General features: G+C 34.2%; 1 protein-coding gene across 2 annotated transcripts; it reads right to left on the bottom strand.

Annotated features, from left to right (window-relative positions):
* Positions 1 to 6575: 6575 nt before the first annotated feature.
* LOC133690815 (probable E3 ubiquitin-protein ligase RHG1A) lies at positions 6576 to 13848 on the bottom strand. Of its 2 annotated transcripts, XM_062111083.1 has the most exons (8): positions 13636 to 13848; positions 9998 to 11780; positions 9042 to 9108; positions 8859 to 8962; positions 8249 to 8299; positions 7478 to 7576; positions 7256 to 7396; positions 6576 to 7175 (listed from the first exon to the last, which is right to left on the bottom strand). In XM_062111083.1, exons 2-8 carry the CDS (start codon positions 11696 to 11698, stop codon positions 7044 to 7046), a joined length of 2295 nt encoding a protein of 764 aa, XP_061967067.1. In that variant the 5' UTR covers positions 11699 to 11780; positions 13636 to 13848; the 3' UTR covers positions 6576 to 7043. The 2 variants fall into 2 exon arrangements, with proteins under 2 accessions (XP_061967067.1, XP_061967066.1); XM_062111082.1 differs by lacking the exons at positions 8859 to 8962; positions 9042 to 9108 and having other exon boundaries at positions 8249 to 8302; positions 13636 to 13847.
* Positions 13849 to 14409: the final 561 nt, after the last annotated feature.

Genomic DNA, 14409 nt, shown 5'->3' with positions numbered 1-14409 from the left:
AATCTCCCGCCCTTCTTTTTGCGACCCCACCCTCCCCTTTGGTTTCTGTTATTCTCATATGCCTTTACCTTTGCGGGAAATCCTTGGATGTGGGCTGTTCCGTTTTTCTTCTTTCCCTTTTGCCCTTTTTCCCTTTTCCACCTTTTTCTTTTCTTTTTTCGCTTCTGCTTAATCTTTTTCAAATTTTGATTTTAGATTTAAAAGAAAAGGGTAAGTTTATTTTGTGAGGACTTTGAATTCCCTGTGCTTTATAACTATTGTATTATAAATATATAACATGTTTCTAAAAAAATTTAAATTTTTTTTTAGTAAAATTTAATATGTTTTGTATATTTTAAATTATTTTGATGTATTAATATTAAAAATAATTTTTAAAAAATAAAAAAAATATTATTAACATATTTTAATATAAAAAATTATTTAAAAAATAACCATAACAGATTACTCTCGGATACACTCTACAAAAAATCACAAACTACAGGAGGCCACCCATTACAGCTGAAACATAGAGAGGGAGAGCAAGAAAAGAAAAACGAGAACAATAACAGCCTCATTAGCAGTAGCAACGACGGAGAGATCAAGAGAGAGAAGAGAAGAAAGAAGGTGAAAAGTTCAAAGCTTTAGGAGGCTCGATCTCCCTCCACGAGGAGCGTAAAGGTGCACCATCGTTCTAAGATTAACAAGAGAAGGGAGACGTTTTAGATACGTACGGTAGGTGGCCTCTCTCCAGTAACGGCGGCGCGCTGTTCCACGCGTCGGCAATGGTGGTTACGCTTGAGTCTATGCTTCGCCATTGTTTCTAGGGTGTTCTGGTATCATTCCTGAAGCTCCAGCTGCTCTTACACCCTATGGTGACCATTTAGTTAAGTCCAGCCACTTCTGGAAGGTCTATTTCATACTTTAGCGTGATTTTAATTTGTTGCTGTAATTGTTGGTTGATTATTTGATGATGAACTTGTGTGAGTGTGTGAGAAGATGGTGTCGTTGGATTAGTGAAGTGATATTGTGCGCGGGTGGTGCATATTTTTTAGTATGTGTTGGAATAAATGGATAAACAAGAAAAAAGGGAATACTATCAAAAAAATTATCATTTACCATAATATTTTTTCAAAAAAATCTCTTTGAATCTACTAGTGTTTTTATTAGCATTTGAAAGAAAGAAGAAACGCTCAAAATAGTTTCTTGCATGTCTTTGATAAAACATTTGTCTTGGCATTTTCATAAAAAGAAAAAAAAATATCTGGCATTTATTTTGGATTTTATAATAAATTTATAAAATTCATTATAACCTTGTCAAAATTAAAAGCTCATTGGCCTGCATACCTAAAATTTCCAACTTTGATTTTTAAAAACCCATTAAAGAAAATATTTTGCTATTTTTGAATAGAGACTCATAATGAGCCAATTCTTGAAGAATATTAGGAGGAATAACTCCTCGTCATAATTTTTTCAAAACAAAATAACAATAAAATCTTTGTTTAAGGGTAAAATTGAGTTTCCAAGAATACTTAACAATTGAGGGTATTTTTAATCTGGTATTCCATAATATCAGAGTTAGATATATCCAATGCATCCTAGAACAAGTGAAACTTTTTTAGGCACATTTCACAAACTTTTCCTGGAATTTGGGTTAGAATTGTGAACTTAACATAAATTCACTAATATATTTATGGTTGTAACTTAAATTGTGATCGGGGATGACTATTTTGGAGTTGTCAGCTCACCTAACAACTAGAAATAACAAAAACCAATTAAATTTTAGAATAAATAGGTGTTGTATTTTTTACAAGAGTTTAACTCATCGTAATAAACTTATAATGCAGCCTATGTCAATGAGAATACTCTAGATGTGATAATATCTTCTTTTTTATATATATATATAATATATCATTTACCATAATATCTTTTATGACTGGTTAAGATTTTTTAGTAACCATAATATTGGGTAGTGATTTTTTTTTACACAACCTAAGACCTTTCCCACCTCTCCCAATCAAAAAGACTACTTTTCTTTGGATTTTAAGGAAAGATAGTTGGTCGCGCGTGATATCATGTTCTACAACCTTTACAATAAAAATATTAGATATTTTATTTTTATTGAATATTCATAAGAATTATTTAAAAAAAATCATGCACATTAGGTTCATATATAATTACTCATAACATAATTGCTAACATTTCCATTACAAACCTTTAATCTTGAAAAGTATGGTTTAATGATAGAATTTTTAAAATATTACTATAATTATTTCATTAAAAGGGTATTTAAATTTATAATTTTATAAATTCTAAAAAAAAAAAGGTAAGGGCTATCCCTAAGCCTGTTTTTTAAATAAAATAAATGACATGTAATTCATTTAATAGATGAGGTGGTATTTATTATAAGAAATTTCAATTATTTTTTATGACTAGAAAGTTGATGTTCAAGTTTTTAAATTTATACAACTTAGATTTTAACTTGTTTCACCTTAAAAAAAAAAAATCAATAACTCAATCTCCAGCCCCTTGTAACATTCTAATCAATCTAAAACCTCAAAATTAAATAGAATCTAAAATAAATTTCTTAATGGCTAAACTAATTTGGTGTTGGGCAATCAATGCATCTTTTACTATCTTGGTCAATTTTAAACAAAGCGAGCGCGCAAAGCTCTTGTCTAAAACAACCGTGGCCTCTTCTTTGAAAACAAAAGGGTAGAGAAGACACGTAACAAATAGAAAAAGAAAAAAGAGAGACGACCAGCCCAAGACCAAAAGCATTCTGACAGTGGGCGGAAAAATGTAATTTATGTGTCATGAAGGGGGCATTAATCATACTCATCTGCTCAACTCAGACATACTTCTTTCCATCCAAAACGTCACCTTGGCCCGACCAGAAAACATTATTTATTTATTTCTTTCTTTCTTTTAAGACCAAAAGTGCAATTCCCGAGAAATCACTTTTGGCTACCTTTTCTATTCAACCCATACGGTTTTATCTGCTGACCGGACAGTGCCGGTCGAAATAAATGCTGGCCGCAGGGTTTCTTCTCAGGTGAACCTCAATTAGACTCCAAACCTCTAATTTCTCGATTAAGGTTCCAAACGTTTCCCATATCTCTCAATCAAGTCCTTTTTTTTAATATTTGTTTGTATTTTCTATCTAACGTGCACACTATATGCTGTAAAAAGATGCTTCCCAAAGATGATTTGACAGAAGAGTTTGCAAACTTATGAGGCTGGGAAAAATCCTGCGGGGAAAGATTGGGGTGTTTTTCATTGGCTGATAAAACTGAGTTTGGATGACTTTATGAGCTTAGCGATACTTGTAAGAAAAACAATCTGATACTTAAATCATTATAATGTTTGTACAAGTGACGAGGAGATTCATTATTCTCTAAACTTCAATGTTTTTCAAGCCTTGTTCAAGTCCTGTGTTGTGTTAGAATTAAAGTCTAAAAAGATGAGCTTTAGCCTGGTTCTATTTTATGCTCTAGAGAGATTTGTTTATACTGGTTATTTTAAGATAAATATCTTTAAAAATATCTAGATTTTAATATATTTTATATAAATATTTCATAAATATCTAAGTTATAAAATATTTAATATATATAAACATCGTAGATATTTAAAAAAATGTATATATTATATAAAACATCATGTGAGTTCGATTGGACTCCGTCCAAGAATTAATATTCCTGGGTAGTTATTTTATATATCATCACAAACATTAGCAAAAGAACATAATTGAGAAGTGTCTGGAATACTTGGGACCGAATTGATAATATTTATAAGTTTGATATCCTATTAAAAATGATTATACAGGTTAGGGATTAAATTGAGGTTTCACTTTCCTTTCTTCCTCCTCCTCCTTTTTTATCCTAGCAAGGAAAGAAACAATAGTAAATAAATAAAAAACGTAATTTGAGTGGAGACGGTCATCAAATAGGATAATCACTAACCATTTTTTTATCTGGTATTTGAGACTCGGAATCATAGTTATTAAATTTGAAACGGGATTAACTTGGCTAAAGAATCGGATCTCGAGTCACACGAGTTGATCAAATCAGACCATAAAAACTTTTAAAAAAATTATGTTTGAGATGTTAATATTCTTTATGAAAAAACTAAGAAATAATCAATGTAAATATAAATTATAAGAATTGAGACATGAGATATAGTATAATTATTCATATTGAAAAGTTAAAAAACAATTCATTTAAACAGAGATTATAAAAAAAAAATGAGACATAAAATGTACTACAGTTATTTTACATTGAAAAGTTAGGAAATAATCCATATAGATATAGATTATTAAAAAAAAATATACATTGAAAAGTATATAAACTATAAAATATATATATATAAGAATAAATATTTATAAATTAATTTTATACTTTTTAAATTTATTAAAAAAATTAAATCTCATCCGGATTATAATGGAAGCTATACCCCAAGTAGAACAAATGCGCTTTCGGAAGATCGAGTGACACGTGGTACGTAGCTATCCTCTCATGAGGCAGTTAGATGAATCTACCATATTTTGCAAAGACCCAGCCCGCCTCTATCCCTAGGTTGCCAAGGGCTATCCCAGCTAACAAGATGCATTCTCTTCCGAGACTCCATGTCCCCACCCATACAATTTTTTTTACATAATTGATCAACTTTTTATAAATATTTTTGCATTTTAAAAATATTTTTAAAAAAATTTAAATTATTGCTTTAAAATTTATATTTATAGTAGAAATATTTTAAAAATTAATAACTTTTATAATATCAAACGAAAAATTGGCAGCATGGAATAAATAGGAGTGGCAACTAGAGCAGATTGGGGAAGAATCACCCTACCAGCAAGTTATAGATGATTCACTCTCCACCCAGCTAACCGCTCCTGAACCCGTTCTACATTGTTACCATAGGTATCCCTGTTAACTCGTTTACGTAGAGGAGGTAAACCGAACAGGAAGTTTGGTTACAATCTACGCTGCCAATTAGCCCCCGCTTAATACTTTAACATAGCATTCGATTATTGTTTTTCAATGAAAATGATGAGAATAGTCGGGACAAAAGAGACAAAATAGAATATAAGATTGGAAAATAAAATTGTATTCGATACTAATGTACGAGATAAACAAAACTGTTTTTATACCTTCTTGATTGATAGCGAAGAAGATAAAATAAAATATAAAATAGTCTATTTATTTTTAATATATATTACCGTCAAACTTAGATAATTTTAAAAACATAATTAGATTATTTTTTTTTAATTTATATTAAGTGTTGAAATTAATAATAGTGTGATAGCTCTAATTATAAAACATAGACTAGCTCAGAGGGTAGACTTGAGACTTAATGTCTAGATCAATCCGAGTTTAAAAAAATATAGGAAGGATTAACTCGGCCTTACCTGGTCAAAACCCGGGTCTACCCGATCCCTAGTTGACTCGAGTAAAAAAACCTGATGAGTTTTTTTTGTCAAAATAATGTTATTTTATTTTAAAAAAAATTAGGATTGACGCAAGTTGGCCCTCTGATTGGTGATATGGGTCTTGCCCTGAGTCGATCTTCAAATCTGGTTTTAAAATTATGATAATAATCATTTCTATCCTTATATATCTTAGTACGACAAGTTTGAAATTAAGTCATTTTGTTTTCATTTGCATCCTTCTGTTTTTTTTATTTTTTTATTGAGTCATTTTGCTTCCTATTTAATCATTGTAGTTATGTTTCATAAAACTGATGATTGATAAACCATAAAATGATGTTTAGAATTACGAATAAGTGAGACGATGGGAGATGGAAAAAATATTAAGAAAATAATGAAAATACAACATAGAAAAAAGACAATCCAATTAAAGTCGCAATAATTACCTATATTGTTTTTTTCTTTGTCCATTGACTTTTTTTTATTCTTAATTTAATCATTTTACATTAAATTAATTTAAAGTTGAGTTAATATTTTGTTTTGATTGACTTCATATGAGTTATGTCGACTTAAAAAATACAATTCAATTTTATAATGCTCGATTTAAAAATAAAATTTAATTTTATTAAGTTAAATCAATTAAAATTTTAAGAATTAAATTTCAAACCAAAAAAAATATTTAATCATTTTTTTAAACAACATTTTTATATTAACTTCCCAATTATTTATTATCATTTATATATATATATATAATTCTCCAATTATTTTATTAAACTTGCATATAAACTTTTCAGTTTGCGCATATGTTGTTTTTTGTTGAAGAAAAACACCTCCATTGTGGGTATCAAACTAATAAATATAAATAAAAATGGGTGAGTGGAAAAAGAATATTGTACAACGTCGACAGCACCTAGTTTGTGTCGATAAATCGAAAAATAAAAATTGGCGAGTAGGAAGGTAGACAAACGAATATGGAAGGGACGCCATCACCCCCTTGTTTGAGTCCTTGTTTGCGTCGCATGCTTGTACCTAATCCGTTGCTAGGAAATAATACCCCTGTATTAATCTAATCCGGCACTAGAATTTGCAACGGTGCCCGTGAACTAGCAAGTTACGCTGGAAATTTTGAATAAGAAAACGTAACCAAAAACAAAAAATAAAAAGTACTATCAAATTCTCCAAAAACTCCAGAATTGCAAATTTAAGAGGTCAGTACTTGAAACAGAAAAATAAAATAAAAATAAGGCAGTTGAATATTCAATTGATATCATAAACTACTCGTTCAACGATAAATAAAATGTATGAAACCAGTTTTTGCAATTCCCACTTCTTTTGAAAGTTGCGGCATCCACCAACTTTCAATGATAAATAAATTTGGAATCCCACTTCTGCATCCCCACTTCTTTTGACAGTTGCAACATCCACTAGCATTATGTTTTCTTTCTTTATTTGTTTTTTTTTTTTGAAAAAATGACTCCCGACTTGCCAAGACAATGAGGGCAACCAGCATAGGTGGGTGTATGGCTGCGCTCACCATCCAGTAACCAAAATATGAGATAATTTCCAGGGCCACGCCTCTCACGTTTTCCGCGTACAACCGTGTACCAACCGGGTGTAATGGCCTGAACATCTTTACCCTTTCTCATGTAGCAAGTCCTGTTGTTTTGCAGATGGGGCACCAATTCTTGTGCATCAGCCACTGCTTAACACACCCCGCGTGGAAATCATGTCCGCAGTCCAGTGTTCCAAGATCTTCTCCATCATTGTATTCCTCCTGCAAGGAAGAAAATAATTAATGAAGCAAAGAAGAGCCTCTGGACTCACAAGGCACCAATCCAGAGGACAAATCATTACCTGGCAAATGCAGCATGGTTCAGCCTCCACCTTCGCTCCAACAGCAACAGAGTATTTCTGCTGTTTTAAGTTGTTTACAATAGTTTCTTCGCTCAATCCAGTACTGACATTTCCAATGCGCTCTTCCAAAGCCAGCAACTCCTGTAATTCCAGAAAAGAAATCCATTACAAGAACAGTCTTCACAACAAAAAAGACACCAAGAAACCGTTTCTTAGATTCACCTCATAAGACATGTTATCAACATCAAGCCGCATATCCCTATGCCTATCATACATGTCAGCTGCTCCAAACAAAACTGATTGGTCAAGAATCATAACATCCTGCACAAGCAGAAGCGGAAGTTAAAAATCTGATACTATTGAGAATACAAGTGAGTTCACTCATCTGTTAGCATGAGAGTGTTTATATAATGGGAGAAAATTTCCTGGTTGTTCATCCCAACATAATATAGTTGAAAATAATATACACAGGCCCCGGGACCAATTATCAGTTGGGGGAATCACAAAATGTTTAGCATCTGTACCTCAGAAGTGCATGTTGTTCCAAATGCATAACATGTTACTCAGATGGCAGTGAATGGACCAGAAAAGAGCCTCAAGTTAAATGCCCGAGTAACATCTCATGCAAATTGGGATCAACAGTTCACATATTTAGAAAATGTGGGTTCCAGGTCTTTTGTTGCGTTAAAAAGAGGGAAAATGAATATGGTGAACAAACTTTGCTTGATAATGGCCTTATTATTTGCACAACTTATCCCAGACCAAAGTGACTAATGAACATTCCAGAACCGTAATAAGATCAAAACCGATATAAATATATATATATCGTTTAGCAGCTATAACCATCCACCTTTTGTGGTTTAAAGATTTTGTTTTCAAGCCATTAACCACCAGCAGCTTATAAATAAATAAATAAAGCAAATTACACATACAGCTCATCTTTCCACTTAACATGTAATAAACTGAAACATACACAGTTTCTACAATTCTTACCTCAAATCGCAAGCTTTCACCCCTCCGCATGAGATCCAAGACATTGCGAATCTGCTATACAAACAGAAAAACCAAATTAAGCTCCACAATCGTTTGCCAAGACTCACAAACATCAGGGGACTTGGAAAATGACAGACATCAATCCATGGAACTAAATGCAACACACACTATTACACCATTTTTTTTCCCTTCCTCTTAACATCATTAATTTTTCTTTATTCAAATTCAGTATGGCAGCTGACATAATCAGAACAGATAAAACAGTCATTGGATGAAAAAAGAGGTGTACGAAAATAATTGATGAAACTTGTGGATATAAAAGATTGACAATGAATAAAGTTCAAAACCAATCACCAAGTTCATGTTAATACTTTGGGATTAATTGGTATAAGTTCCAATTTCTACTTGTAATTTTCATGATTTTGGTTTCCAGTTTTTATTCTGGTGACTCTTAATGTACAATTGGTTATAGTGTATGTGGCGTATACTGGTGACGTTATATGTACTGGGAATTCCTCATCCCCTGAGGACTTTTGCCACAATAATTTGTTTGGTGAAGAAACAAGGAAGAGAAATCCAAAATCTGGTGACTTAATATACAATTGATAACCATCGACCTCTTACCAACCAAACTCTGACCAGTTGGCAATCCACCACAGTGGATGCCATTGCCAACCAGCAGATGGCCATCAACTAACCACTGGCGACCAGTGACTCCAAATAACAGGTTGACAACAGATTAACTCTGACCAATCAACTATTGGCAACCTCTGACTGGTTGGCAATCAACTACTGGTGGCTGCCAACCGACAGTGGAGAATGGTAGTGATTGAGAATGAGAGGGGACAGTTAGTGATAACCTGCAGAAACGATATCTAAAATTAAAAAATAAAAACTACCAGCAGAACTACTGAGTTTTTGGTTTTTCAAAGTTCCAAACACTTTTAGGAAACATGAAAAGAAAACTCATAAGAGCAGTTTTTAGAGACCAAGGGCAAAAACCCAAAATAAATATAAGAAGGGGTATGTGTCAAAAACCCTGTAAAAGAGTAGACTGAGTCCAATCATGCTTGCTTTAAGTAATACATTAAAAAATTAAAGGAGCCCAACTCATCACCAGAAAGATGTCCATAGAGAAGCATGGTATTGTATTATAAAAGGAACAACTTTGAATAGTAATGACTGTCTTGAAACCAAAAAAATTCACTAACTTCTAGTCAATACAAAGTATACCACACAAAAATCAGAAAACAATATTTATGCATAACACAAAGCACGGACTTTTTAATGATTATTATGTCAATTTAATCGACAAATTTAACAGCCAAAAGAAACTAAGAAAGAAAATGCACTGTATTCTTCCGAGATGTTTGAAAGGAGAGACAGAGAAAAGGAAATTTCTCCTAACTCCAGAAATCTCTGTTGTTGGCCGACCAAAGTTGCAACAAAGTTATACTTCATTAAGAGGAAGCTAGCAAGTTGATAAAGCATTATCCAGCACTTGCATATAAGCCAGAACTAAACCTTCAGTAGAAATACCCTAGCAAGTTGATAAAGCATTATCCAGCACTTGCATATAAACCAGAACTAAACCTTCAGTAGAAATACAGAGAGAGAGAGAAGGAAAGAAAAGAGAACTTTGATGACAACTAGCAACGGTGAGAAAAAACGATGATAACATCAAATGTCAAACCACCTTTAAAATTAAATGAAAATACTTAAAATCCTGACAGAAGACAAGAAACAGACCTCGGAGACAACAAGCCTGCTTCTTCCTTCACTGGACAAAGCTCGCAGAGGATAAGGAATTCCCAGTACACCATCACCTTGTCTCTCCAACCATGATGCTGATCTTGGATGTGGTCGATGAAGACCCTGGTTACCAGCTCCAGATGAAGGCACTGTATCTTCTGAGCTGGAAGCACCAGAATGGAATGGGGAATGAGTACTGCTCTGGCCTCCAGTATCAGCAGCAGCAGAAGAAGAAGAAAACAATGATCGACGAGCATACTCAGCTAGTCTTCGTGAATTTCTTGAAGGAGGATTGGTATGAGGACCCCACGTTGGGGCAGATAGAGGGTGGATACCTGGGCTTGCTCCAGTCCGAGATGTAGAACCAACATTTCCAGGGCCACTTACCTGTCCACTGGTTAAACTTCTATTGCCTGGATTCCTAACTGAAGTTCTCAACTCAGTCGCAGGAGCAAATATAGGATGTTCCCATATGTGTCTTGTTATGTTTCTTGCATTGGGTTCCTCTCTATCATCCAAGCTAATGGAACTTGATGAAGTACCAGTTCTCGAGCTTGAGCTTTCATTCCATCTAAATGATTGCACATTCTGTGGCAAAGCTGGAGCTGGGATAACTGGCTGATTTTGAGGAGTTATACTATCCATGGCTGATGATGACCTGAAGTCCAACGAATGATCAATCGGAAGAGGTCTTGATGAGCGGTGGGAGGATGATAAACTGGAACGCCTTACGGTGCTTCCTGTAGAAAATAAAGAGGGGGGAGAAGATTCTTGATTTGAAGAATTGATCCTCAAACGGAAATTTCTATGGGAGCTTTCTGCACGTTCAGCAACTGCTGATTCTGGGATAGCATCACAAGCTAGTCCTCTTACTCCAAGTCCAAGTCTGGGGTTCACTTGTTCCGATGGAGCAGATATACTTAAACTGCTGCCTGCATCATATCGATTGGGAACCCCAGGCCATGGATTACTCTCTGACCGCTGATAGAAGCTAGAACTTCCAGCCACAGATGACTGGCCAATATTCCCCTCAACAGCCTTTCTTTTGCAGGATTGTCGGCGACCATCCAATGAACAACCTGGTCTTCCATCATTCTGTTCCATTAAGTATCCCCCATTTCCAGGACGCAAGAAATTATCTGGACCACTAGCAGGTGAGTTCCGCTCACTTTCTGCGCCAATAGGCTTGTAAATAGCAGAGGCATCCATTACTTGACAATTATCACCCCCATGACCAACAAAACCAGCATTCAAGTTGATATTCTGTGGAATTGCATCCGGGTTGGAAATCCGCTCAAATTGTGGGTTCACATTTACCCTGTTTAGTGAAAGAATATTTGTTGGTTCATATCGCCTTTCTTCTAACCTTGGACCAGCTCCAGCAGAGCTACTCGCAGAAGATGACCATCCATGTTCCAGTTTCCGATCATCATGACTTGCCTGGTTTTGTTGCCCACTGGAACTGGGTTCACCTAAGCTCCAGCCACTCAAATTTTGCCGTTCTTGATCAATAGAATTTGCATATGGATTGTTCATTCGACTAGGTGATAGCATAAACTCCGTCAATCGGTTTTCCGCTGGATTTCGCATGTTACTCAAGCAAATTTGCTGATCTATGATTGCATTACCAGAAGTGGATCCATGGTCAAAGTCCAGGGTTTCTGGCAAGGAGCCAATGATACTTCTCTGCCCTTGCATTAGGGCTAATGTCAATGTCCCTTATAAATTATAGGTAAAAGACTGAAGAAAATTCCAACACAAACAGCAATATGCACTACACCTGAAAAAAAATACCATAAAGAAAATGAAATCTAAAACCAAAAGGATAGGAATAAAGTAATTAATTCAACCTAGAAATCAGTCAAGATCAATATGTTCTAATTTGTCTAGAAATTTGGAAAATATATGCACTTCTATTCGCATAGAAGCTTGCGATTGCTCACAAGGCCCAGAAGATGAGGGCAGTGGAATTTTTTTCTGGATTTGAGCAAAAGATATATACCCAAACCAACCCACATTATAATTTTATTAGCCATTAAGATAGTTTATGAGCACTTTTTTTCCTATATAAAACAAGAATAATGAGTGTATGAGGGGAATGTATTGGGAGTACAAGAATATCATTCAAGTACTGGATAAACTTTCAAAATGCAAAAGCCTGCATAACTTCATCTCAACAAAAACAAAGAACTAAGGATCACATTGTGGTAAAGAAGCATTTATTTTCAGGTCTATCCAATGAACTTTTCATACCATATACCCAAGTAAGCTTTCTATTCATACCTTCCCTTTCCCAAACATCAAAACCAAATTCCGACCACAACTCAACAGTCATACACCAAAAGAGACAATTAAAATCAGATGAAATAAAGAACTCAACTGCAAAGAAGGTGCAACTCAAATTCATAACCAACCAAATCAAATAATCAAAGGGTAAGAATTTCTTAACATCATCAACAAAAAGAGGATGCTTGAATTAAACACATCCATAGATAGACACAGCAGAGATTAAAAGGCAAAATTTTTTCTAGCTCCTCAACAACCACTCAGGACCAATCTCATGAACCCAAAAGCCCCATCAAAATCAGAATCAGCTTAACAGCATGTTTGAAACCAATTCCACGATGAAATTGAATTCATTTCTTACAGTAAAATTGAAATCTATTGATTTTGGATTTAAATTCTCTGTTTGGAATGATATTAGTGCGATTGAATTCAATAATTTTTTTTTTTAATATTGGACAATAAACAAATAAGATTTTAGTTTTAACATCACTCCTAGAGCTGTATTCTAAAATAAAAGGTTAGAAACAAACGTTGGCTCTTGGAGTAGAGATTTTAGTTCTAAACTGGTCTCTGTTTTCCGTCTTCTACATATGGGTGGATAAGAACAAAGGGTTTCTGTTGTAAAAAAAGAGGGAAAATAAAAAACAAGAGCAAAGGTTTCCCCTTATTCACGAACTCTGTCCATCCTCTCTCTCTCTGTTTTATTCTTCTCAATTCCCTTCACCTTATCTCGTCTTATCTCTTAAATAGCTTCCTTTTCTATATTTTTTTGGCTCTCTTCGATTGCGGGTGGCTTTTGATTTTTACAAGGAGGTCGATGACGGTAATTTTGAGGAACTTGCGTTTTGCTATTACGATGAGAGTTTGTTTCACTTTAGGGTTGAAATGTGGTGTTTTGCTGGTGATATTCATTGAAAAAAAGTATATAGCTGGTTGGAGGTTGAAGAAATTACAGGACAAATTCTTTGGATACGGCTAGGTTTAGTTGAGCTTTTGAAATCACGGACGAGTTTATTCTTGGATACAGAATTTGCGATGGTAATAATAACGAATTCTCATCAAATCTGGGTGAGATTTGAAACCGCACAAAAATCAATTCTGCAGTCAATTAAGTGATTCGAAACATAAGAATATTTTAAATAAATTAATTAAAAAAAAACAGTTACAATAAAGAGAGAGAAAAAAAGAAAAAAGCTTATAAAAATGGAAACAAACAAAACCCCCACATAAAATTAGCTTTTAGCAGCTCAATGAAATAACAACAAAAATCAAACAATCAAACACCATAACCAATCATATCATCAACCGATCAAGCTAAAAAATTGAATTAACACAGAAAAAAAGTTTACCTAAGAAAAGAACCCCGATCGATCTAACAATCTGCAGTAAGAACACAAAAAGAATAAATTATTAGGCCTCAACAACACCAAAAAAATGAAGGAAGAAGCCTCCTTTCTTCTGTGTTGGCTTCTCTTTCTCGAGAAAAGAAAGAGAAAAATAAATAAAAACAAAACCCTCACCGAAAGAAAGGAGAGAGGGGGGGGGGGGGCGTGAGAGAGGGGGAGAAGCGAGGAGGAGGAGGAGGATATGAGATATGAGGGATGCAATGTATGTTTGTATGTATGTAAGGGAGAAAAAGGTAGAGAGATTAAAAGAGGACAGTAATCAGTAATTTACTAAATAACCCATTCGACCACCAAGAAATAGAGAGATGAAAGAGAGAATGATCGGTTTCTCTAAACAAGGACTTTATTATTAATTATATAAATTCAAATAAAAATACAAACAACGACATCAACACCAAATAGCAACAACAACTAGGCAAAGGAGGTGTCCCCCTCTCGGGCCGCTTACCAGCTCTTCCTCCCTCCTCTCCATGTGACTTTTCTTTTTCCTTTTTCTTTTCCTTTTCTTTTAATACTTCACTGTTTGATTAGGAAAACTAATTTTGGAATTATACAAAACATTTACCACTCTTTACCGATCAATACTATCAATTCACACGCGCGCACAAAATAACTGATCTCTAAACTCTGAAACGAAGAACAAAGAAATTAATACGAGCAATAATTTACCAGCGCGAGCTGGATGACAGTATACAATGATTTCCTTGAAAGAATGTT

Source organism: Populus nigra, chromosome 4 (genome assembly GCF_951802175.1).
Source record: "Populus nigra chromosome 4, ddPopNigr1.1, whole genome shotgun sequence".
Lineage (NCBI taxonomy): Eukaryota > Viridiplantae > Streptophyta > Magnoliopsida > Malpighiales > Salicaceae > Populus > Populus nigra.
Note: the sequence above shows the minus strand (reverse complement) of the source record. Positions and strands in the feature narration are given on the sequence as shown.